Genomic DNA, 21518 nt, shown 5'->3' on the forward strand with positions numbered 1-21518 from the left:
AGAGCGTCAGAGTCAGAGCGTCAGAGAGTCAGAGTGTCAGAGCGTCAGAGCGTCAGAGAGTCAGAGCGTCAGAGAGTCAGAGAGTCAGAGTGTCAGAGCGTCAGAGCGTCAGAGCGTCAGAGCGTCAGAGAGTCAGAGCGTCAGAGCGTCAGAGAGTCAGAGCGTCAGAGCGTCAGAGCGTCAGAGAGTCAGAGCGTCAGAGAGTCAGAGTGTCAGAGCGTCAGAGAGTCAGAGCGTCAGAGCGTCAGAGAGTCAGAGTGTCAGAGTGTCAGAGCGTCAGAGCGTCAGAGAGTCAGAGTGTCAGAGTGTCAGAGCGTCAGAGCGTCAGAGCGTCAGAGCGTCAGAGCGTCAGAGCGTCAGAGAGTCAGAGAGTCAGAGCGTCAGAGCGTCAGAGCGTCAGAGCGTCAGAGAGTCAGAGCGTCAGAGAGTCAGAGCGTCAGAGCGTCAGAGCGTCAGAGCGTCAGAGAGTCAGAGCGTCAGAGCGTCAGAGAGTCAGAGCGTCAGAGAGTCAGAGTGTCAGAGTGTCAGAGCGTCAGAGCGTCAGAGTCAGAGCGTCAGAGAGTCAGAGCGTCAGAGCGTCAGAGAGTCAGAGCGTCAGAGCGTCAGAGCGTCAGAGCGTCAGAGAGTCAGAGCGTCAGAGCGTCAGAGAGTCAGAGCGTCAGAGCGTCAGAGAGTCAGAGCGTCAGAGAGTCAGAGCGTCAGAGTGTCAGAGCGTCAGAGTCAGAGTGTCAGAGAGTCAGAGCGTCAGAGTGTCAGAGCGTCAGAGCGTCAGAGAGTCAGAGCGTCAGAGCGTCAGAGAGTCAGAGCGTCAGAGCGTCAGAGCGTCAGAGCGTCAGAGTCAGAGCGTCAGAGAGTCAGAGTGTCAGAGCGTCAGAGCGTCAGAGCGTCAGAGAGTCAGAGCGTCAGAGAGTCAGAGAGTCAGAGTGTCAGAGCGTCAGAGCGTCAGAGCGTCAGAGCGTCAGAGAGTCAGAGCGTCAGAGCGTCAGAGAGTCAGAGCGTCAGAGCGTCAGAGCGTCAGAGCGTCAGAGAGTCAGAGCGTCAGAGAGTCAGAGTGTCAGAGCGTCAGAGAGTCAGAGCGTCAGAGCGTCAGAGAGTCAGAGTGTCAGAGTGTCAGAGCGTCAGAGCGTCAGAGAGTCAGAGTGTCAGAGTGTCAGAGCGTCAGAGCGTCAGAGCGTCAGAGCGTCAGAGAGTCAGAGCGTCAGAGCGTCAGAGAGTCAGAGCGTCAGAGAGTCAGAGAGTCAGAGCGTCAGAGCGTCAGAGCGTCAGAGCGTCAGAGAGTCAGAGCGTCAGAGAGTCAGAGAGTCAGAGTGTCAGAGCGTCAGAGCGTCAGAGCGTCAGAGCGTCAGAGAGTCAGAGCGTCAGAGCGTCAGAGAGTCAGAGCGTCAGAGCGTCAGAGCGTCAGAGAGTCAGAGCGTCAGAGAGTCAGAGTGTCAGAGCGTCAGAGCGTCAGAGCGTCAGAGAGTCAGAGCGTCAGAGAGTCAGAGAGTCAGAGTGTCAGAGCGTCAGAGCGTCAGAGCGTCAGAGCGTCAGAGAGTCAGAGCGTCAGAGCGTCAGAGAGTCAGAGCGTCAGAGCGTCAGAGCGTCAGAGCGTCAGAGAGTCAGAGCGTCAGAGAGTCAGAGTGTCAGAGCGTCAGAGAGTCAGAGCGTCAGAGCGTCAGAGAGTCAGAGTGTCAGAGTGTCAGAGCGTCAGAGCGTCAGAGAGTCAGAGAGTCAGAGTGTCAGAGCGTCAGAGCGTCAGAGAGTCAGAGTGTCAGAGCGCACCGATCAGGAGGTCGGTGGTTTGATCCCTGGCCTCAGCAGTCCACATCCTTGGGCAAGATACTGAACCCCAAAACTGCCCCGATGCTGTGCCATCGGTGTGTGAATTCACATGTACATGATTACATCGACAAACACTTGTAGAAGTCTTTGAGTCAGATCACATGATCTTCGCTCTGTGATGTGGATCAGACTCTGTCTCCTTCCTGTCAGTCCAGTCCTGATGTTGTTATTGATCAATGCATGATCAATAACAACATCAGGAGGAGGAGACTACATCAGTGAACAGAACCGAGACCTCCAGCTGGTTACAGGGGGCGTGGCCTCTCGGATGTCATCTGGTCTGGTGGGTGGAGTCTCTGTGTTCAGGACCAATGAGGTTTCACTGAAAGAAAAAAAGATCTCACAGCTGTTTCTTAATCCTTCACTTCAATCTTTATCAATAAAAACTTTTAAAATAAAATGTATTGTGATTTGATTCACAGACGTCAGTTACCTGTCAGTGTGAGGGTTCTCTCTGTCTGAACACAGCTCACCTGAAAACACACACAGGTACGTCATCACCTCCACTTCCTGTCTATTCAATCAAACATCTCCATATTGTTGTGAAACTATATTATTAGTGCAGTTCTCTTGAGTTCTCAATCGAACATAACAGAACCAGGAGAACCCAGGATCTGGTGTATGAGGTGACTCACTGCGCTGCAGCTGGTCTGACTGGTATGAACTGGAAACACGGAAACAGAAATGTTAACAGCTATTTGAAACAAAAGAAACTGGATCTGCAGGCTGGGTCTTGGTATTAATGAAATTAGACTGGACACACCTGTGCATCCCAGGTACCACGCTCATGTTTTCATGTGTCTCAGTGGCTCCGCCCTCTGCAGACCCACAGTGCTCTGCTGCTTCCTGTCTACCTGTGGCCTGCTGCTCTGATCCTGTTCACATACTGACTGTTAGTTTTCCATTACACATCAGCTGTGTCACACTAACTGTGTCCCAATTCAGGACGAAGGTCCTGATCCTTCAGAGGCTCAATCTGAAGACCCGTTGTGTCGCGGCGGCACAACAAGGCTAATCTGGCCTTCTTGTCCTGAGTTTGGAGGAGCCAATGAGGCGGATCCTTCGCGGCCTAACCTATCCCAAGATTCATTGCTTGCCATGATTGGATTTTTTTCCCAGAGAGAATATGGATATGGTGGACTCCCCAAACATAACAACGGCAGCAGTTGAGGATTACACTGATACATGTATGCATCATTAATCTGTGCATCATTTAATTTGAATAGCTAACGATACGAATGCTGAAAAGCTACATGACATTACTGATACTAACTAGCTTTGCTAGCTAGCTCACTCATTGGCGTCGCTGCACTTACTGCAGCTCGGCTGCTTGCATCCGACTAAAGTTACAGCCTTTGAAAGAAAAGCCATTAAATCTTCACTTCAAATCAGTCTTAAGAGGTTCAGAGGTTGACATCTTTCTTACTAAGACTGTGGCGAACGTGGTGAACATAAACGGACCGAGGTGAACAATTTTAAACAGGCAGTGAAACCTGCTTGGCTTTCAGACAGCTGAACATCACGTCCAAAGTCCAGTACCAGTGTTAGGTTCCACGGCCAACCTGAAAATGTTTACTCTGCTTCTTAAGCTGCTTTTGTTTGCTGGTGTTTATGTCGCTTGTAGCTGAAACTGAAGCTGTAAACTGCAGCTGGTTGCTAGGCAACAGGAGCAGCACTCCGTCCCACTTAATGACGCTTGCTTCCGCGTCTGCGATACACCACGTCCTCCAAAGGATGCAGGTCCTGAACTGACACACGGCTATGGTGTCATTTAAATCACCTCAGCTAACAACATGGTGGTTCTTCATGCGTTCACTGGGACAAAGAGCAGTGGCATGTCAGCTTGACTCACCTTGCCCCTCCCCCCTCTGATCATCTGGTTGCTGGTTAGATGCTCTGCCTCGATTCTGTGTGATGTCACTCTTCCTGTGAGGAAGGAATAAATGTCCGTATTGATAAATCGGTATAATGATCTTCCTGTCCCACATTCTGGCTCAGGTGTGTCACAGTGCCACTCAGAGCTATCTGGATCTTACCTGATCTGCTGTCTGACAGGTGGAATGTACGGGTGTAGTCCAGATAGGTGTGGCCTCTGAGTGTGACGACAGGAGTGTTGATTAATGAAGATGACAGCAAATATACAACTTGCTCCTGTCAGACTTTTAATAATCACATTACTTTAAGAGGTAGAACAATCAGAGGTGTGATGTGGTGTTTTGGTACATCAGAGGTGTCATGTGGTGTTTTGGTAGATCAGAGGTGTGATGTGGTGTTTTGGTAGATCAGAGGTGTGATGTGGTGTTTTGGTAGATCAGAGGTGTGATGTGGTGTTTTGGTACATCAGAGGTGTCATGTGGTGTTTTGGTTGGTGTGATCACACCTGCAGACTGGCAGGTAGACTCTGCTGGAGAACTGCAGTCAAACGCTCCACGAGATGATCTCGAACAGAGCCAGAAGTGTCCTGAAGTGAATGAGGAAGATGGGCTGTGATTGGTTAGAATGATGTAACTGCTGCTGTAAAATGTAATTGGCTGAGCTCGAATATGTATAAATGTATAAATTCATCATGTGACTGTGAACCTGTCTCACTAAAAACCTAAACGGTCCTACAGGTGACAGGTGACAATGTGTTACTGACGGAACTCATAATGTCATTTGACATGTGAACTCTGACCTTTGACCCCCTCCACATGAATACACAGTTGTGTTGTTGTTACCTGGCAGTGAGACAGAGCAGTCAGAGCCTGTTTGTAGAGCTGAACAGCTTTTTGCTGCTTCCTCTGCTTCAGGTAACACTCTGCTAACGACTCACACACCTGAACCTGAGCCAAGTGATCCTCTGCATAGAGACAGGTACAGACAGACAGGTAACACAGGTATGCTGCCCTCTGCTGGTCACAGAGTGCTGCGTCGAGGTGCCCATGTATAACCCTGTTTCCAAAAAGGTTTGGATGCTGTGTGAAACAGAGAGAGACAGAATGTGATGATCTACAAAACACTGCACTCCATATTTCACTGAAAATGGCACAAAGACGACAGATCAGATGATGAAACAGAGACATTTCATTGGTCGGCAGCATATTGCTCTTAAAACCTGAATATATGGTTCAGCATTCAGTATGGTTAGCCATGCCATGTGCAGTAATGCCCCCCCCACGGACGCTGGCTTTCAGTCAGAGACTCATCCCACCAAAATGCAAGACTGAACACCACAGGAAATCATTCCTGCCTGTGGCCATCAAACTGTACAACTCCTCCCTCTGAATGGCCCTTGTCTCAGTTTATATATTTTGTCTCAGTATATATATTTTGTCTGTTTATATATTTTGTCTCAGTATATATATTTTGTCTCAGTTTATATATTTTGTCTCAGTTTATATATTTTGTCTCAGTTTATATGTATTGTTTAGTTATATTTCTCTTTTAATTGCACTACATGTTTACCTCTTCTATCTCTTCTTCGTCTCCTCTATTTCTTCTATTCTTGTAAGGAGCACCTGTAACAAAACCAATTTCTCCTTTCCTCAATGACGTATTTCTGATTCTGATTATAACCAGCCAGATGGTCCCTGTCCTCTTTAGCCCGGAGGACGTGGCGTCCATGATTTCCAAAAAGAATTCCAAAGGTTGACTTGTCAGACCTCAGGACAGTTTTCCACCTCAGTCCACGTTAAATGAGCTGGGACCAGAGGAGGCGGCGGCGTTTCTGGATCTGGTTTCTGGACAGTTTCCTCTTTGCATGGTGGAGTTTCAGCTTCATGTGGATCTGCAGCGATGAATTGAGATCACAGACGATGGTTTTTGGAAGATGTCCACCACAGAATCCAGTCCGTCTTCAGTGCAGATCCTCTGAGGCCTGAAGCTCAGGACCTGACAGGCTGGTTTTCAGCCTCGTCCCTTGTGTCCACAGATGTCTTGAGATTCTCTGAATCTTTTAGTGACGATGAAATCCACCAACTCTTTGCAGTTTTACGTTGAGACACATTATTCTTAACTTGTTGAACTGTTTTGAGCACAGTCTGTCACAGAGCAGTGAAGCCCTCCTCATCTTTATTCAGACACACTCATGTGACTCACCTGTTGCCAGGTAACTAGATTCATCGTGTGATGTTGCGTCAGCTGTTTTCTCTCAGCATTTCATGACTTTTCCGTCTTTTGTTGTCGCTGTCCCAACTTTCGCTGCATCAGATTCTAAATGAAGACACCGTTTTCAGAAACAATGAAGTGTCTCAGTTTCAACCTTTGATCTGTTTGTGCTGCTTTCAGTGAAATCTGGACTTCGATGTTCTGCACATCATCACGTTCTGTTTGTTTTTACAGTCCAACTTTTTGGAAATGGTTTAATGTTTAAATGTTGACGTCGTGCACCTGGTTACACGAGTGGACGTTTGTTTGACGAGTCAAAGCTGATTGGCTCATTGTGTTCTGAGGCAGCAGCATGGTGTATGTTCAGGTGTCGCCTGCTGCAGCTTTAATCTAAACAAACGGCATTCGCTCGATTACAGGAGCTGACTGTAATTTGTCTGGATGACAGAAGGTCCTGCTGGCTGTGTTCATACACACAGTCTGTGGTCTGCTGCTGTTCATCTCCACGTATTTCAGCTGATCATCACTGATAACGTGAATACAGGTGATATTCGGTTTCTTCACAGTCAACAATCATGCTGTGAGTAAAACTTTGTGCTGTTCAGGAAGTTTGCAGTAATTTGACCAAAGAAACAGAAAGAAATAATCGTTGGCCCTGAGATAAAACAATAATCCACTGTGACTGCTGTTATGATGAAGACTACGACCTGGAAGAAGACGTATCACAACCAAAGTCCAGCCAGTAATCATGAAGGAGCCAATAATCATTAATCACATGACCACATCACCAAAAACATGTTTGTGATGTTACCGACGTCTCTGAATCCCTGCAGAGCGTGGATGAAGCTCTCTGCTGCCTCCTCTTCATCACCCAACTGAATGCAGGCAAACGCCAAGTTACTGAAACACCGAGCCTGGTCACCACGGCAACCCAGAGAGCCTGAGCGCGTGCGGCACACACACACACACACACACACACACACACACACACACACACACAGAAACATAATTACCTGTGCAGTACTACAGTATAACTTCATAGTCTGCTGAATGGATGAATTTGTTGTGGGATAACAGGGAAAATAACATTTTATCATTATTGTAATGAATTATTAATTATTATTATCATAGAAATATAAAGTGTGTCTTTCATGGAGAGGAAAAGTTCACATATTCATCAGCTGTCTCAGAACGAATGAGCGAGTGAATGAGTGACACGTCTCTGCACTCTGAAGCAAAGTAGAAGGTATGACAGTGTAGCATCAGGCTATACTGTGTGTGTGTGTGTATGTATGCACACACACACACACACACACACATCTTTAGTGCTCAGTAGAACAGTGTGCCGCCTCGTCAGGGTCTGCTGGGTCTTCATGAAGGTCTTTTGCAGTCAAACAGGAATTAAGTTGATTTGTCTTTCTAACACTCTTCAGGACCTCAGCTTGACCTTCATCACTGCTGCTCACTGACACTTCTGTGATGATATGATTCAAAAATGAAGAAGTAGCTGAAATCATATCATGAAACAATGATCATCTCTCAAATCTCATCTGTCATTTTAGATAACAGTGACGCTGGGTGGACATGAGTGAATGTGTCCTCCTCCTCTGACACGTCTGATCTGTGGACGATCTGACTGACAGGTGATCAGTCTGATTGAGTGACAGGTGAGTGACAGTGTCTGACCGTAGAGTCCAGCAGCCAGCCTATGGTAGCCCACAGCAGGTGTGAACCGGCCCACAGAGTTCAGAGCAGCTCCCAGGTTGTGCAGGACTTTGGCCAGCAGGGGGGGGTGCTGAGCGGTGGGGCCCAGAGCCAGCTGGAAACACTGGACCGCTTCCTGGAAACACCTCATCTGACAGTAAGACACACCCACTGACAGGTACAGCTCACCTGGACCAGAGCAGCAAACAGACAATCAATCCATTAATCAATCAATCAATCAATCAATCAATCAATCAATCAGATGACCTGTTTAACCCTTCAATGCAAAGACATTACCCAGAATCCTTGGCTCAGCGATTCTGTCTGTCAAACTCAGACACTCGATCAGAGCGCTGTTGATGTCATCATGACTGAACTGATCTGATTGGATCATGTGACTTCCTGCCTCTTTGAAGGCAGTGGCTGCAGAATCCAACATGGCTGCCACTCTGTAACTCTCTGCAGCCCGCAGGAAACCCTGAACTGCCAGAGACCAGTCCTGCAACACACGCACGCACACACAAAGTATCACCTGACCTTTTACCTGACATCTTACATGTGTTCCCTGACACCTGTCTCTGGTTTAGGTTCTGTTTGTGGTTCAGGTTCTGAGTGTGATTCAGGTTCTGGTCCCGCTTTGGCTTCTGACCTGTACTGTGCTGTAGCAGCGGCTCATCTCCATGCAGGCGTCCCCCTCGCTGCCTCCGTCTCCCTGTGATCTGTACAGCTGAGCAGCCTGCAGGAAGTAGGCGGCAGCCTCTCGTCTCTGCCCCAGTGCATTGTGGGCCAGGGCCAGGTTGAACTGGAGGTCCGGGAGGCGGTCGGCCTTTGGACCGCGCTGAGCCTGACGCAGGAAGTCCAGACCTTCCTTAGGGTGGCCCACATGCACATAGGCTGCACCGAGGTTAAAGGAGCAGGCCCGGAGGACCCGCGAGTCCTGCACCTGAGGAGCAGTGCATGATGGGAAATCAACAACAGCTGGATACTCCTGCAGCTGTTACTATGGCTACAACCACTACTTCTGCTACTACTACTGCAGGACAGCTACATCAACTGGTACTACCATGGTCAGCAGTCTCACCTGTCAGTGACCTCTGACCTCGGCAGTCTCAGCTGCTAATGACCTTTGACCCTCTGCAGCCTCACCTGTCCTGCAGCATTCAGCGCCTTGTCAAAGCAGCTCAGAGCGTCTCGGGTTCGTCCCTCTTGCAGAGCTCTGTGGCCAGCAGATGTTAACTCCTCTATGTCTACTGCCAGAGCCTCCTTCCTCCTCACCTCCTGTTTCCTCCTCCTCCTCCTCACCTTCACTTTATCGTCACATGGAGGAGACTCATCAGACGCCATGCTGGATATGCAGGAGGAGAACTCACCTGGACGGAGTCTGAGGAGACACACAGAGATATGAAACCTGCAAACATCATTCACCTTCTTTAAAATGTGCAATTCATTACTGTTTTATTTTTAATTAATCAGCTAATTTTTTGATTGATAAGTCATTTATGTAAATATAATAAATGTAATGCTTAATTTGACATGAAATTCTAAATAGCTGAGTTTAGTTTATTTAAAATCACCCTTAGATCATTAAAATGTAAAATCGAACGTTTATATTACTGTGAAGGCGAGAAACACAGATTTATTTTGAAAAACCACGTTTGCTCTTCCTATTTGGTTTCGTCGGTAAAGATAAAAGCTAAAGTTAAAGCAAACAGCGCCCTCTGCCAGAGGAGTCAGCGGATGACTGAATAAACCTCAAACGCATCTCAACTTGAACAATTAGTATAAGGCAATAATTTAACTTTTAACAGTAAAAAGATATTACAATGAACTAAAAATCGACCCTCGGTCAACACATCCACCGAAGAAAGCAGCTTATTGAGTTAATGAGTTTAGTTCTATGAAAACAATCCAAAATGGAGCAACAGGAAACCCTCAGACTGAAGCCAGCTCACAGAATAGATTTGTAAAGAAATACAGTCATGTCATTCATTTTATTGATGTTATTAAAGTTTGAATGGTTATCAGTAAACATGACGTCCTGCTGCCACTTTTATTGATTGTGCTGTTGACACTACTGCTACTGCTAACACGGTTAACCTTTAGTTGCTAACCTTTAGCCGTGTTAGCTAACACTCCCAGTGAAACAACACTTACAGTTTCCAGGTGACGATGAAGAGACGTTAAGTGTTCACATGTCAATAACTGTTCAGAAGTGCGATCGATATATTTTTCAGAAGCGTTTCATGAGGCAGCTGGCAACATCTGCTGTAGGCTAATTCGGACTGTAGTAGACTCGGTTGCTAGGCAACATGGAACCAACAACAGGGAAAACAAATAAAATGTTGGAAAGAGAAACAGAAAAATAAACTGTCAGACGAGAACTGTGATATCTAACGTAATCTCAAAGAAGTTACAAAAAAGAAAAAGTTATCGTAGGTCTTTATTTTAACGACAGAAAAATACATAGACCACAATCCAATGCTGCGACGCTCTAGCCAATGGTAGAAGCGGCTGGTCGGCCAATCAGCGAGCGGCGGGAGCTTTCAAACTTCAGACCGGAAGCAGCTCTGAGCAGCGGACGGTTTCAAACCGAGACTGGTGTTTTAGCAGTTTTTGCGGTGTGAATTTAAACTGAACTGACATTAAAACAATTCATCGACAGCAGAAATAAAGAGTTAATCAACCTGTCGGAGGACGAAGACACGGAGCAGCTAACATGGATTCAGCTGGACACGGTCCCTGTGAGTCTCTTCATGGTTCTTCACATTTCACTCAAACAAACATGTCTCACTTCAGTTTCTCGGGCTTTATGACAGCGGTTCGTCTGCTTCGTGCTGGTTTTATGTGTTAGCTTGTGTCTGTCTGTCGAAATGTTTCATCATGGCCAAACTGACGTGAGGTGGTTTCTGTCTGAAACTGACCAAACGTCTGTAAACAATTATTATCGTAATTATTGAATTATTAACAGAAAGTACTTATCCACTAAATAACATTGAAATGCCTCCAGATCATTATGTGAACTTTTACTCTTTTTTTGGCTGCTGCATGTTTCGTTCTTACAGATTCAGCATTTATATGAGAAAAGTCTGTATAGATTATTTTCTCAATGACTCAAAGCAGTGAAAGTAAAACAATAATCAATTATCGAAATCATTCTGTGAATCAGTTCATTGATAGTTGCAGCTCTATAAACTAATATATAAAGCTCTTCACGTGATTTATCTGAGAGCTTAAATGACTTTTTGTTCTGTTAGTAATCAGCACCTTAGTTTTCCTTTCAGTATAAAAACAGTTGAAGTCATTGTTGCTGAGACGGGACTCCAGCTGTCAGACTGAGGCATCAAAATGTTCTAGATTAAATTAACTGTCTTAATTGTCTTTCTTTTCTTGTTAAACTGTAGCAGATGTGCTGTTTTGGCCTCATCTTCCTCAGAGCAGAGATGTCAGACATCTGAAGAGGCTTCAGCTCAACCAATAAGATTACGGCCAGGCGTTTCGCTCACTAACTGATGGTGTCGTGTTTTAATGTACTTGTCATGACAGCCTTTTTAATTCAGACTCAGAGAAACTTGATTGATCCCTGCAGGGAAACTGCTCGGCTGCGGTGCAGGTAGCTCCACACACAGTTAGAAGTCATCATAGTACTAATAAGGCAGCAGCAGGACAGTGGTGTGGTTGAAGGTGTGCTGCCCTCTGACACACCTGTCACACACAGGTGTGTCTTTACTGAATCAGTATCACACTTGTTCGGATGTGCTTGGATGTCACTGCTGTTTGTGTTGTGCGTGTTGTACAGATGAGCGTCTGACGGCAGAGCAGATGGATGAACAGAGGATCCAGAACGTGGCCTATCAGTACCTCTGCAGGCTGGAGGAGGCCAAGAGGTCAGTGGGATTCACTTCAGACCAGGTCCATGCTGAACTGGTTACTGTTAAAAACAGCATCCATCCACTTTTCAGGTTGTTTTCTTAAATCTCTCCTCAACAACAACAACAACAACAACAACAACAACAACAAATCTGGTGTCACCGACCGGACTGTAAGGAAACTTGGCGTACCACTGGATGATTGGCCAGCTGAGTCCACCCGGGACTCGATGCAGGTTCTGGGCCTCATTCTGGTCACCCAGACTGCTGCAACTCGCTTCTGGCAGCATTTTCTGCATGTGCCTCTGACCTGCAGCTTGTCCAGGACTCAGCAGCCGGCTGGTCTTTAACGTGCCCAAGTTCTCCCACACAACACGCTCCTCCACCCCCAACGTTGGCGACCGACGGCTGCTCGAAGCCACAATGCTCTGCCGCTAAAATAAATGAGGTTTCTGAAGCAGATATACTACAAACTGTCATCGCTACGACACATTGACGCTGTACAGGTGGTGGCCTCGCACTGTATGACCACCAGTAACTGCCTTCCAGTTTATGACTGACCCTCGCTGTCTGCTGCTGCTGGTACGGTTACACTTTATCCGTCCAGCTACCAGGGTTATCAGTGGTCGTGGTAATCAAGCTGGGTACCGCAGAGGAGAATTTCATGCCAACCATAAGGAGACTGCAGGGATGTGGTGGCACGTTGACGGAGAGGATCGACCTTAAAGTCGAGTCAAATGAATTTGTTCTCGCGTTTCATAGAATGTAGTCTCAGCGTGCTGAATTAACAGAACATGAATACTTATTTAGACGATGTAAAGGAAACACCTGCTGCCCACACGTCAACGTCAACATCAACATCAACATATCCAAAGACAGACACACAGACGCTCTAACTGGCCGGAGGCCTCAGAGAAGGTAGGTCTTCAGCTAGCTTTAACAACACAGCTGTGCTTCATCTTATCTTATCTTATCTTATCTTACATCATCAGGACAAATAAGTCCATAAATTAAGTAATGTGAAATAAAGTAGAATGACACAGCCACGAAGTATTGAACACACGAAGAAGAGGAGGTGCAAAAAGGCTTCAAAGGCCAAGAAACCAGCTGACATCTGTCAGTGTTTAGGATGCAGTCCTGCCCCCACCAGTGCAAATGAGCATCAGCCACTTCCGTCCTCACTGATAATAATCAATAAAAAGGTTCCTCATTGGTGTCACACGGAATCATCTCATGATTGGTAAAAGAAAGAGCTCTCGCAAGACCTTCGCAACCTCACTGCTGCACAACAGCGATGGCTGTCAGTGTTCCAGTGAGCACCGTCGGGCCATCATCCAGAATCCATTCCACCTTAAACCAGCCATGACCTGAGCTGTGCATGAGGCCGGGTCCTTCGTACAGGAGGCGTCTTGACGCTGTCGTGACCAACGATGTGAAGGTCAGGAAACACTGAACACTGACAAGGAGAGCAGACGGACGCTTCTGAAGCATGATGCTGGGATTCTGGTGGAAATACAAGAACGACCTCACCTGATCAGACTGAAACCTCACCTGATCAGACCGAAACCTCACCTGATCACTTCACATATGACATCACTTCTTTTTCTCCTCAGGTGGATGGAGGCATGTCTGGGGGAGGAGCTTCCTGCTCCCACTGAGCTGGAGGAGGCGCTGAGGAACGGAGTCATTTTAGCAAAACTGGGTCATCGATTTGCTCCCAATGCCGTCACTCTGAAGAAGATCTACGATCCCGAACAGCTCCGATACCAGGTGACACACACACACACACCAGGTAGTGATTAGTCATCAGTCTGTCACTGTCAGTAATCAATAATCAACCATGTATTGATCTGATCAGGCCGTGGGTCTTCAGTTCCGTCACACTGACAACATCAACTACTGGAGGAACGCCATGACGACACTCGGACTGCCAGCGGTCAGTGAGCAGACTGTGACTGATCGATCAGAGAATCAATACTCTGATCGACTCCTGTCAGTATTGATCAGCTGATCAGAGATTACTATTTGTTTTTTTTAGATCTTTCACCCAGAAACGACAGACATCTACGACAAGAAGAACATGCCGAGAGCTGTTTACTGTATCCATGCACTCAGGTGTGTTTACCTGTCTGTCTGTCTGCCTTCAGCCTGTCTCTCTCTCTCTGTTAACCACCTGTCTGTCTGTGTGTGTCTCTGCCTGTCTATCTGCAGCCTGTCTCTCTCTCTCTGTTAACCACCTGTCTGTCTGCAGCCTGTCTCTCTCTCTCTCTGTTAACCACCTGTCTGTCTGCAGCCTGTCTCTCTCTCTCTGTTAACCACCTGTCTGTCTGCAGCCTGTCTCTCTCTCTCTGTTAACCACCTGTCTGTCTGCAGCCTGTCTCTCTGTGTGTGTTCACCACCTGTCTGTCTGCAGCCTGTCTCTCTGTGTGTGTTCACCACCTGTCTGTCTGCCTGCAGCCTGTCTCTCTCTCTCTGTTAACCACCTGTCTGTCTGTGTGTGTCTCTGCCTGTCTGTCTGCAGCCTGTCTCCCTCTCTCTCTGTGTTCACCACCTGTCTGTCTGCCTGCAGCCTGTCTCTCTCTCTCTGTTAACCACCTGTCTGTCTGTGTGTCTCTCTGCCTGTCTGTCTGCAGCCTGTCTCTCTCTCTCTGTTAACCACCTGTCTGTCTGCCTGTCTTTTTGCTTGTCTGGCCTGCAGCCTGTCTCTCTCTCTCTGTGTTCACCACCTGTCTGTCTGCCTGCAGCCTGTCTCTCTCTCTGTGTTCACCACCTGTCTGTCTGCCTGCAGCCTGTCTCTCTCTCTCTGTTAACCACCTGTCTGTCTGTGTGTCTCTCTGCCTGTCTGTCTGCAGCCTGTCTCTCTCTCTCTGTTAACCACCTGTCTGTCTGCCTGTCTTTTTGCTTGTCTGCCTGCAGCCTGTCTCTCTCTCTCTGTGTTAATCACCTGTCTGTCTGCCTGCAGCCTGTCTCTCTCTGTGTGTTAACCACCGTCTGTCTGTCTGCAGCCTGTACCTGTACAGACAGGGTCTGGCTCCACAGATCCACGACCTCTATGGAAAAGTCAAGTTCACAGGTGAATATGATGATGAACTGAGTTTATTTCAGGTTTCACTTGTTATTAGAGCTTGATCGATAAATCAGCTGATTTTCGACTCATAACGTCATCAGGATCTGTGTCGCTGAGGCGTGATTTGTTCTGTTGCTCGTTTTGTGAGACTTTGACAGATAGATGTGGTGTGGGCTGGTAAAACCCATAAAATCCCCAAATACAAACTGCTGGCTTTTTCTCTGACGCTCATGTTACGTTAGCGTCAGCATGTCTGCAGGTGAGGTGACGGCCATCTTGGAACACTGTATGAACTGTATGTGTGTTTGTGTGTGCGTGTTCAGAAGAGGAGATCAACAACATGAAGATGGAGCTCGATAAATACGGAATCCAGATGCCGGCGTTCAACAAGATCGGAGGAATACTGGCCAATGAGCTGTCAGTGGACGAAGCTGCAGGTAGAGAGAAGAGGAGAGGAGGAGAGGAGGAGAGGAGGAGGAGGAGGTAGAGGAGGAGAGGAGGAGGAGGAGGTAGAGGAGTAGAGGAGGAGGAGGAGGTAGAGTTAGAGGAGTAGCGGAGGAGGTAGAGACGGAGAGGAGGAGGAGGGAGAGGAGGAGCGGAGGGGGTAGAGGAGGAGGTAGAGGAGTGGAGTAGGTGGAGAAGGAGAGCAGGAGGTAGAGAAGGAGAGCAGGAGACTCATCTGCTCTCCTTTTTCCCATCAGTCCATGCGGCGGTGATTGCCATTAACGAGGCGGTGGACAGAGGTCATGTGGAGGTCACAGCAGAGGCTCTGAGGAACCCTAACGCGCTCCTCTGTGACCTGCAGGAGGCGCTGATGAGTGTCTATCAGGAGATGCTGCATCAGGCAAAAAGAAGGAAAAAGGAGCAGGGGGCCAACAGGGTGAGATTTTGATCAGTGATTGGTCAGAGAGAGATGCATTTGTCCAATCAGATGTCCTGCTGTCTGTCTTTGTCTCCGTCCAGATCGTGACTCAATCATCAATTTAATTGATTTAATTTAGAGGAAAAATGTTTGAGAATCTCTTCACGAATAAACCAATCAGACGAGAACGTCTGCTGATGTGTTTGTGTCTCATGCGTCAGTGTGGAGGTCCAGAGGACAAAGACATCTACGAAGAGTTTCTAACTCAGACAGAAATCCAGGACAACATCAACATCGCCAACGGTGAGTTTCAGCTTCAGCTTTCACTGGTTCATCAGACCCAACGTCGTTAGAAACGTCACGTCATTCATTTTTCAGCTTCTTCACTTTCATTCAACGTTCAGCTGATTTCCAAAACAAAGAAACTTTCATTTGAAATATTCAGCTGATTTCCAAAAACACTAAGAAACTTTCATCTGAAACATTCAGCTGATTTCCAGAAACACTAAGAAACTTTCATCTGAAACATTCAGCTGATTTCCAAAAACAAAGAAACTTTCATTTGAAACATTCAGCTGATTTCCAAAAACACTAAGAAACTTTCATCTGAAACATTCAGCTGATTTCCAAAAACACTAAGAAACTTTCATCTGAAACATTCAGATGATTTCCAAAAACAAAGAAACTTTCATTTGAAACATTCAGCTGATTTCCAGAAACACTAAGAAACTTTCATCTGAAACATTCAGCTGATTTCCAAAAACAAAGAAACTTTCATTTGAAACATTCAGCTGATTTCCAAAAACACAAAGAAACTTTCATTTGAAACATTCAGCTGATTTCCAAAAACAAAGAAACTTTCATTTGAAACGTTCAGCTGATTTCCAAAAACAAAGAAACTTTCATTCAATGTTCAGCTGAGTTCCAAAAACACTAAGAAACTTTTATCTGAAACATTCAGCTAATTTCCAAAAACACTAAGAAACTTTCATTTGAAACATTCAGCTGATTTCCAAAAACAAAGAAACTTTCATTTGAAACGTTCAGCTGATTTCCAAAAACAAAGAAACTTTCATTCATCGTTCAGCTGATTTCCAAAAACACAAAGAAACTTTCATTCAACGTTCAGCTGATTTCCAAAAACACTAAGAAACTTTTATCTGAAACATTCAGCTAATTTCCAAAAACACTGAGAAACTTTCATTCGAAACATTCAGCTGATTTCCAAAAACAAAGAAACTGTCATTTAAAACGTTCAGCTGATTTCCAAAAACAAAGAAACTTTCATTCAACGTTCAGCTGATTTCCAAAAACACTAAGAAACTTTCATCTGAAACATTCAGCTAATTTCCAAAAACACTAAGAAACTTTCATCTGAAACATTCAGCTGATTTCCAAAAACACTAAGAAACTTTCATCTGAAACATTCAGCTGATTACCAAAAACACTAAGAAGCTTTCATCTGAAACATTCAGCTGAATTCCAGAAACATTAAGAAACTTTCATTCGAAACATTCAGCTGAATTCCAGAAACACTAAGAAACTTTCATTTGACAACAACAGGCAGAACTGACCAATCACAGCACACCTGGAACATCACATGACTGACCAACCAGCCGACCCAAAAAGCTTTTGACTGCAGGTCTTCGATTATTGATATTAATTAATAAGAATCAATATTGAATTCTCTGAAGACAGAAAATTTTCATCAAATGAAAGAAAACCAAAAAAAGAAGAATCAGTTTAGTGAACTCATGAAAAACTGTGTCTGTCTCTGTCTCCCTCTGTCTCTGTGTCTCTCTCCGTCTCTCTGTCTCCGTGTCTGTCTCTGTCTCTCTGTCTCTGTGTCTCTCTTTGTCTCTCTGTCTCTGTCTCTCTGTCTCTGTGTCTCTCTTTGTCTCTCTCTGTGTCTCTGTCTCTCTGTCTCTGTGTCTCTCTCTGTCTGTGTCTCTCTCTGTGTCTCTGTCTCTCTGTCTCTGTGTCTCTGTGTCAGTCCGCTCAGCGCTCGAGCAGGTCGATGAAGCTCTGGACTCAGCAGATGAACTCTCTCTGCTCTTGGCTCTGCAGCTGCCATGTTTGGCCCTCAGGGGCCTCCACACAGACAACGGGCCCTGGTACCTGGACCAACTGTCAGCAGACCGCCAGCAGAAGGCCCTGGTACACACGCACATACACACACACGCACACACACACACACACACACACACACACACACACACACACACACACACACACACACACACACACACAGGATCAAACGTGGAGCCTGAAGACATTAAAAGCTCATTTAGACATTTCCATTGGCTGGTACCTCTGTGTCCTCTGCCGTCACGTCCTCTGCCTTCACGTCCTCTGCCTTCGTGCCCTCTGCCTTCATGTCCTCTGCCTTCACGTCCTCTGCCTTCATGTCCTCTGCCTTCACGTCCTCTGCCTTCATGTCCTCTGCCTTCTTGCCCTCTGCCTTCACGTCCTCTGCCTTCACGTCCTCTGCCTTCACGTCCTCTGCCTTTATGTCCTCTGCCTTCACGTCCTCTGCCTTCATGTCCTCTGCCTTCACGTCCTCTGCCTTCATGTCCTCTGCCTTCTTGCCCTCTGCCTTCACGTCCTCTGCCTTTATGTCCTCTGCCTTCATGTCCTCTGCCTTCACGTCCTCTGCCTTCATGTCCTCTGCCTTCACGTCCTCTGCCTTCATGTCCTCTGCCTTCACGTCCTCTGCCTTTATGTCCTCTGCCTTCACGTCCTCTGCCTTCATGTCCTTTTGCATATCGTTTAGTTTGTGTCCCAGCCGCAGTTTGTCCTAAATGAACCTTTTCCTGAAAGCTGAGATGTGTTTGACTTGATGCGTCACTGCTCGAAAACAGAGCCAGAGTCTGCAGCTCCACGTTACTGAACGCACATTCAGAGGACACGCCGTCAGTGTCTCCCCGTTGTCTTGGTTTACATACCTCAGTCAGCTGAACCGACACGGGGGCGGTCAGACGAACGTCCGGCGGGTGAGGAAACGGCAGATGTGACTGTTTAAACCTCATGTGACAACGAGTCTCTGGTGTCCGACGTGAAGCCTTAAACCTGAAAGTCTTTATTTCTCTTCAGACGTCACATGACCTCATGACCACGTCTACACTGATGAGAGGCGTGGTGTGTGTCTGAGGTACCTGTCCCTGTCTGTCACATGACTGTGATGAACATTGAGATTCATCACTGATCAATCAGCAGCTGATAAATGATAGCTCTTCACTAATCAATGAAAGCAATAGATCAAAGATTTACATCTTTGATATTTTTAGTTTACCAAAGAGAAAGTTTGAGACAGACAGAAGCATCACAGAGGACAGAGGACAGTGATGCAAACACGCTTTCACCATGAGACAACCATGAAAATGTGACTTTGTCCTGTTGGACTTCTAACCTCTGTGACCTTTGACCTCAGGTTCAGGGCTGTGCTGATCCTCTGGAGCCTGACGCTCTGCAGGAAGGTGTGACCACTGCCAACCAGGAGGCTCTGAGAGACAGGACCAGTAAGTCACACTGGGTCTGTCCCAGTACGTACTGGTGTTAACATCAGAGGGATACAACTGAACAGAATGAATATTAAGAATATTAAATATCAGATCATTTTATCAATAACTGTGACTGTGTGTGTGTGTGTGTGTGTGTGTGTGTGTGTGTGTGTGTGTGTGTGTGTGTGCGCGTGCGTGCGTGCGTGCGTGCGTGCGTGCTCAGTGTATGCAGCAGTGCAGAGTGTCAATGCGTCGCTGCGTCTCAGTGACCCCAGGCGCACAGTAAGCTGTCTGATGACCTCTGACCTCCAACTTCCTGAAGTGTTTCCCTTTGCTGCGACTCTTTACCACCGAGAGCTGCAGCTGCTGCAGAAGCAGACTCCACAGGTACATCTGGACACGCACCTGAGAGAGGCAGTGACAGTCGGCAGCTTGTTTTTAGAACAGCATTTGTTCTTCAGTCTGTTGACTGGCTGAAAGTTGCTCTGCTGCCACCTGGTGGCAGAACACAGTGATGTGTCCTCCACCTACAGTCAAACTTCGGACAGCAGCATTCATGAAAGGTGATGTTAATGTGCCGCTTCCTGCTTGTCTCCACCAGGGGGAGCTGCAGCAGGAGGAGCTGTTTGTTGCCGTGGAGATGCTGTCAGCAGTGGCTCTCATCAATCAGGCGATTGATGCGGGGCGTGTGCAGCAGTTCAGCTCCTCACTGGTCAGTCCATCTGCAGGACTCTCTGACGTCGACCACACCCTGCTGGACAGGTGCGAGTCCTTACACCTGTCTCTCTGCTGTCTTTGGTTTGCAGTGTTTACTTTGGTTCCCATTTAGATTTATTGGTTTTAACAGTTAAAATATTAAAATACTTTTAAAAAGAGGAAATTGAAATAATTAAGAGTTAAAAAAATAAATGCTAAAATAAAAACAATCAATACATGAAAACTACAATATCAGTCCTTCACTTTGGAGTTTAAGGTTCTGTTCATTCTGTGACAGTTTGTCCACATTATGTCACGATGTGACAGCTGGAGTCACTGAACTTCACAATGACTCTTCAGACACCTGAGGGGGACGTGTGTCCTACAGTAATAATGTCATTGTGTCCTCAGGTACTTTACGTGTCTGGTTGGCTTGAGGCAGCAGGTGGGCAACGATCTGCTGACCTGGAATCAGCTGCAGGAGGGAATCAATTCTGTCAATATCTCAGTGCAGGACGAACACCAACGTATGGAAAACACACACACACACACACACACACACACACACAAGGGCCGTCAACAAATCTTCTAAATCTGTGACCTGTGTGTGACCTCTGTCCATGACCTCTGTGCGACCTCTCTCTGTGACCTCTCTGTGTGACCTCTCTCTGTGACCTCTGTCTATGACCTGTGTGTGACCTCTCTCTGTGACCTCTGTCTGACCTCTCTCTGTGACCTCTGTCTGTGACCTGTGTGCGACCTCTTTCTATGACCTCTGTCTGTGACCTATGTGTGACCTCTCTGTGTGACCTCTCTGTGTGACCTCTGTCTCTGACCTGTCTGTGACCTCTGTCTGTGACCTCTCTCTGTGACCTCTGTCTCTGACCTCTGTCTGTGACCTCTGTCTCTGACCTCTGTGCGACCTCTTTCTATGACCTCTGTGTGTGACCTATGTCTATGACCTGTGTGTGACCTCTCTGTGTGACCTCTGTGCGACCTCTTTCTATGACCTCTGTGTGTGACCTATGTCTATGACCTGTGTGTGACCTCTCTGTGTGACCTCTGTCTGTGACCTCTGTCTCTGACCTGTGTGTGACCTCTCTCTGTGACCTCTGTCTCTGACCTGTGTGTGACCTCTGTCTGTGAACTCTGTCTCTGACCTCTCTGTGACCTCTCTGTGTGACCTCTGTGCAACCTCTTTCTATGACCTCTGTGTGTGACCTATGTCTATGACCTGTGTGTTACCTCTCTGTGTGACCTCTGTCTGTGACCTGTGTGTGACCTCTGTCTATGACCTCTGTGCGACCTCTTTCTATGACCTCTGTGTGTGACCTATGTCTATGACCTGTGTGTGACCTCTCTGTGACCTCTGTGTGACCTCTGTGTGTGACCTATGTCTATGACCTGTGTGTGACCTCTCTGTGTGATCTCTCATCTTTAGAGCTGCTTGCTGTCAGTCGGATTAACGAGGCTGTGGTCAGAGGAGACCCTCAGCAACTGCTGTCCGCTCTCTTGCTGCCCTCCTGCGGTGTGGACGAGGTTTTACCTGCCAACACCTGTAGATACCTGACCCTGCTGATCAGAGCCCGGCAGCGTAAAGCTCAGGTAAGTCTTCACGGGTAGCCATCCACAGGCAAGCAGGGCTTCCAGCCAGCACCTCCAACTGGAACCAGAAGTGGAATTCTGATCTTGAAATCTGAATCTTCATCATTCACGTCAATAGAAATATTTTGTATTTTGCACCTGAATTCACATGCCCTCCTCCTGTCCAATCAGGTGAGCAGAGACCCAGGAGCTGAACTATGGTTGACTGATATCCAGGATGCAGTGAGGAGAGCCAATCAGGATAGTCAGAAAGCTCTGAAGTGTGAGTCAGAGACTTTATTGCCTTCAAATGTTAATAGTGATGGCGAGCT

General features: G+C 46.9%; 2 protein-coding genes across 4 annotated transcripts in view; one reads left to right on the top strand and one right to left on the bottom strand.

Moving 5' to 3' along the window:
- Positions 1-1621: 1621 nt before the first annotated feature.
- On the bottom strand, positions 1622-9882 carry ttc24 (tetratricopeptide repeat domain 24). Of its 3 annotated transcripts, XM_076738063.1 has the most exons (13): positions 8758-8985; positions 8261-8554; positions 7909-8110; positions 7594-7800; positions 6719-6847; positions 4539-4660; positions 4202-4282; positions 3858-3913; positions 3674-3747; positions 2585-2696; positions 2457-2485; positions 2255-2294; positions 1622-2143 (listed from the first exon to the last, which is right to left on the bottom strand). In XM_076738063.1, exons 1-13 carry the CDS (start codon positions 8953-8955, stop codon positions 2032-2034), a joined length of 1656 nt encoding a protein of 551 aa, XP_076594178.1. In that variant the 5' UTR covers positions 8956-8985; the 3' UTR covers positions 1622-2031. The 3 variants fall into 3 exon arrangements, 1 of the variants encoding a protein (XP_076594178.1); XR_013077507.1 differs by adding an exon at positions 9766-9882 and having other exon boundaries at positions 2068-2143; positions 2457-3747; positions 8758-8992; XR_013077506.1 differs by adding an exon at positions 9766-9882 and having other exon boundaries at positions 2050-2143; positions 2255-3747; positions 8758-8992.
- A 318-nt stretch (positions 9883-10200) lies between these two features.
- The window catches only part of iqgap3 (IQ motif containing GTPase activating protein 3), a 28686-nt gene continuing 17368 nt past the window's right edge, over positions 10201-21518 (top strand). The window contains exons 1-16 of the mRNA XM_076738064.1: positions 10201-10352; positions 11408-11495; positions 13091-13247; positions 13336-13413; positions 13516-13592; positions 14483-14550; positions 14868-14981; positions 15246-15424; positions 15628-15709; positions 17400-17563; positions 18837-18924; positions 19130-19293; positions 19508-19668; positions 20014-20129; positions 21044-21207; positions 21379-21469. Coding sequence (XP_076594179.1) covers positions 10328-10352; positions 11408-11495; positions 13091-13247; positions 13336-13413; positions 13516-13592; positions 14483-14550; positions 14868-14981; positions 15246-15424; positions 15628-15709; positions 17400-17563; positions 18837-18924; positions 19130-19293; positions 19508-19668; positions 20014-20129; positions 21044-21207; positions 21379-21469 — 1816 coding nt within the window. The 5' untranslated portion in view covers positions 10201-10327. The remainder of the gene's footprint in view (positions 10353-11407; positions 11496-13090; positions 13248-13335; positions 13414-13515; positions 13593-14482; positions 14551-14867; positions 14982-15245; positions 15425-15627; positions 15710-17399; positions 17564-18836; positions 18925-19129; positions 19294-19507; positions 19669-20013; positions 20130-21043; positions 21208-21378; positions 21470-21518) is intronic.

This window comes from Chaetodon auriga, chromosome 8, assembly GCF_051107435.1.
Source record: "Chaetodon auriga isolate fChaAug3 chromosome 8, fChaAug3.hap1, whole genome shotgun sequence".
In the NCBI taxonomy this organism is placed as follows: Eukaryota; Metazoa; Chordata; class Actinopteri; order Chaetodontiformes; family Chaetodontidae; genus Chaetodon; species Chaetodon auriga.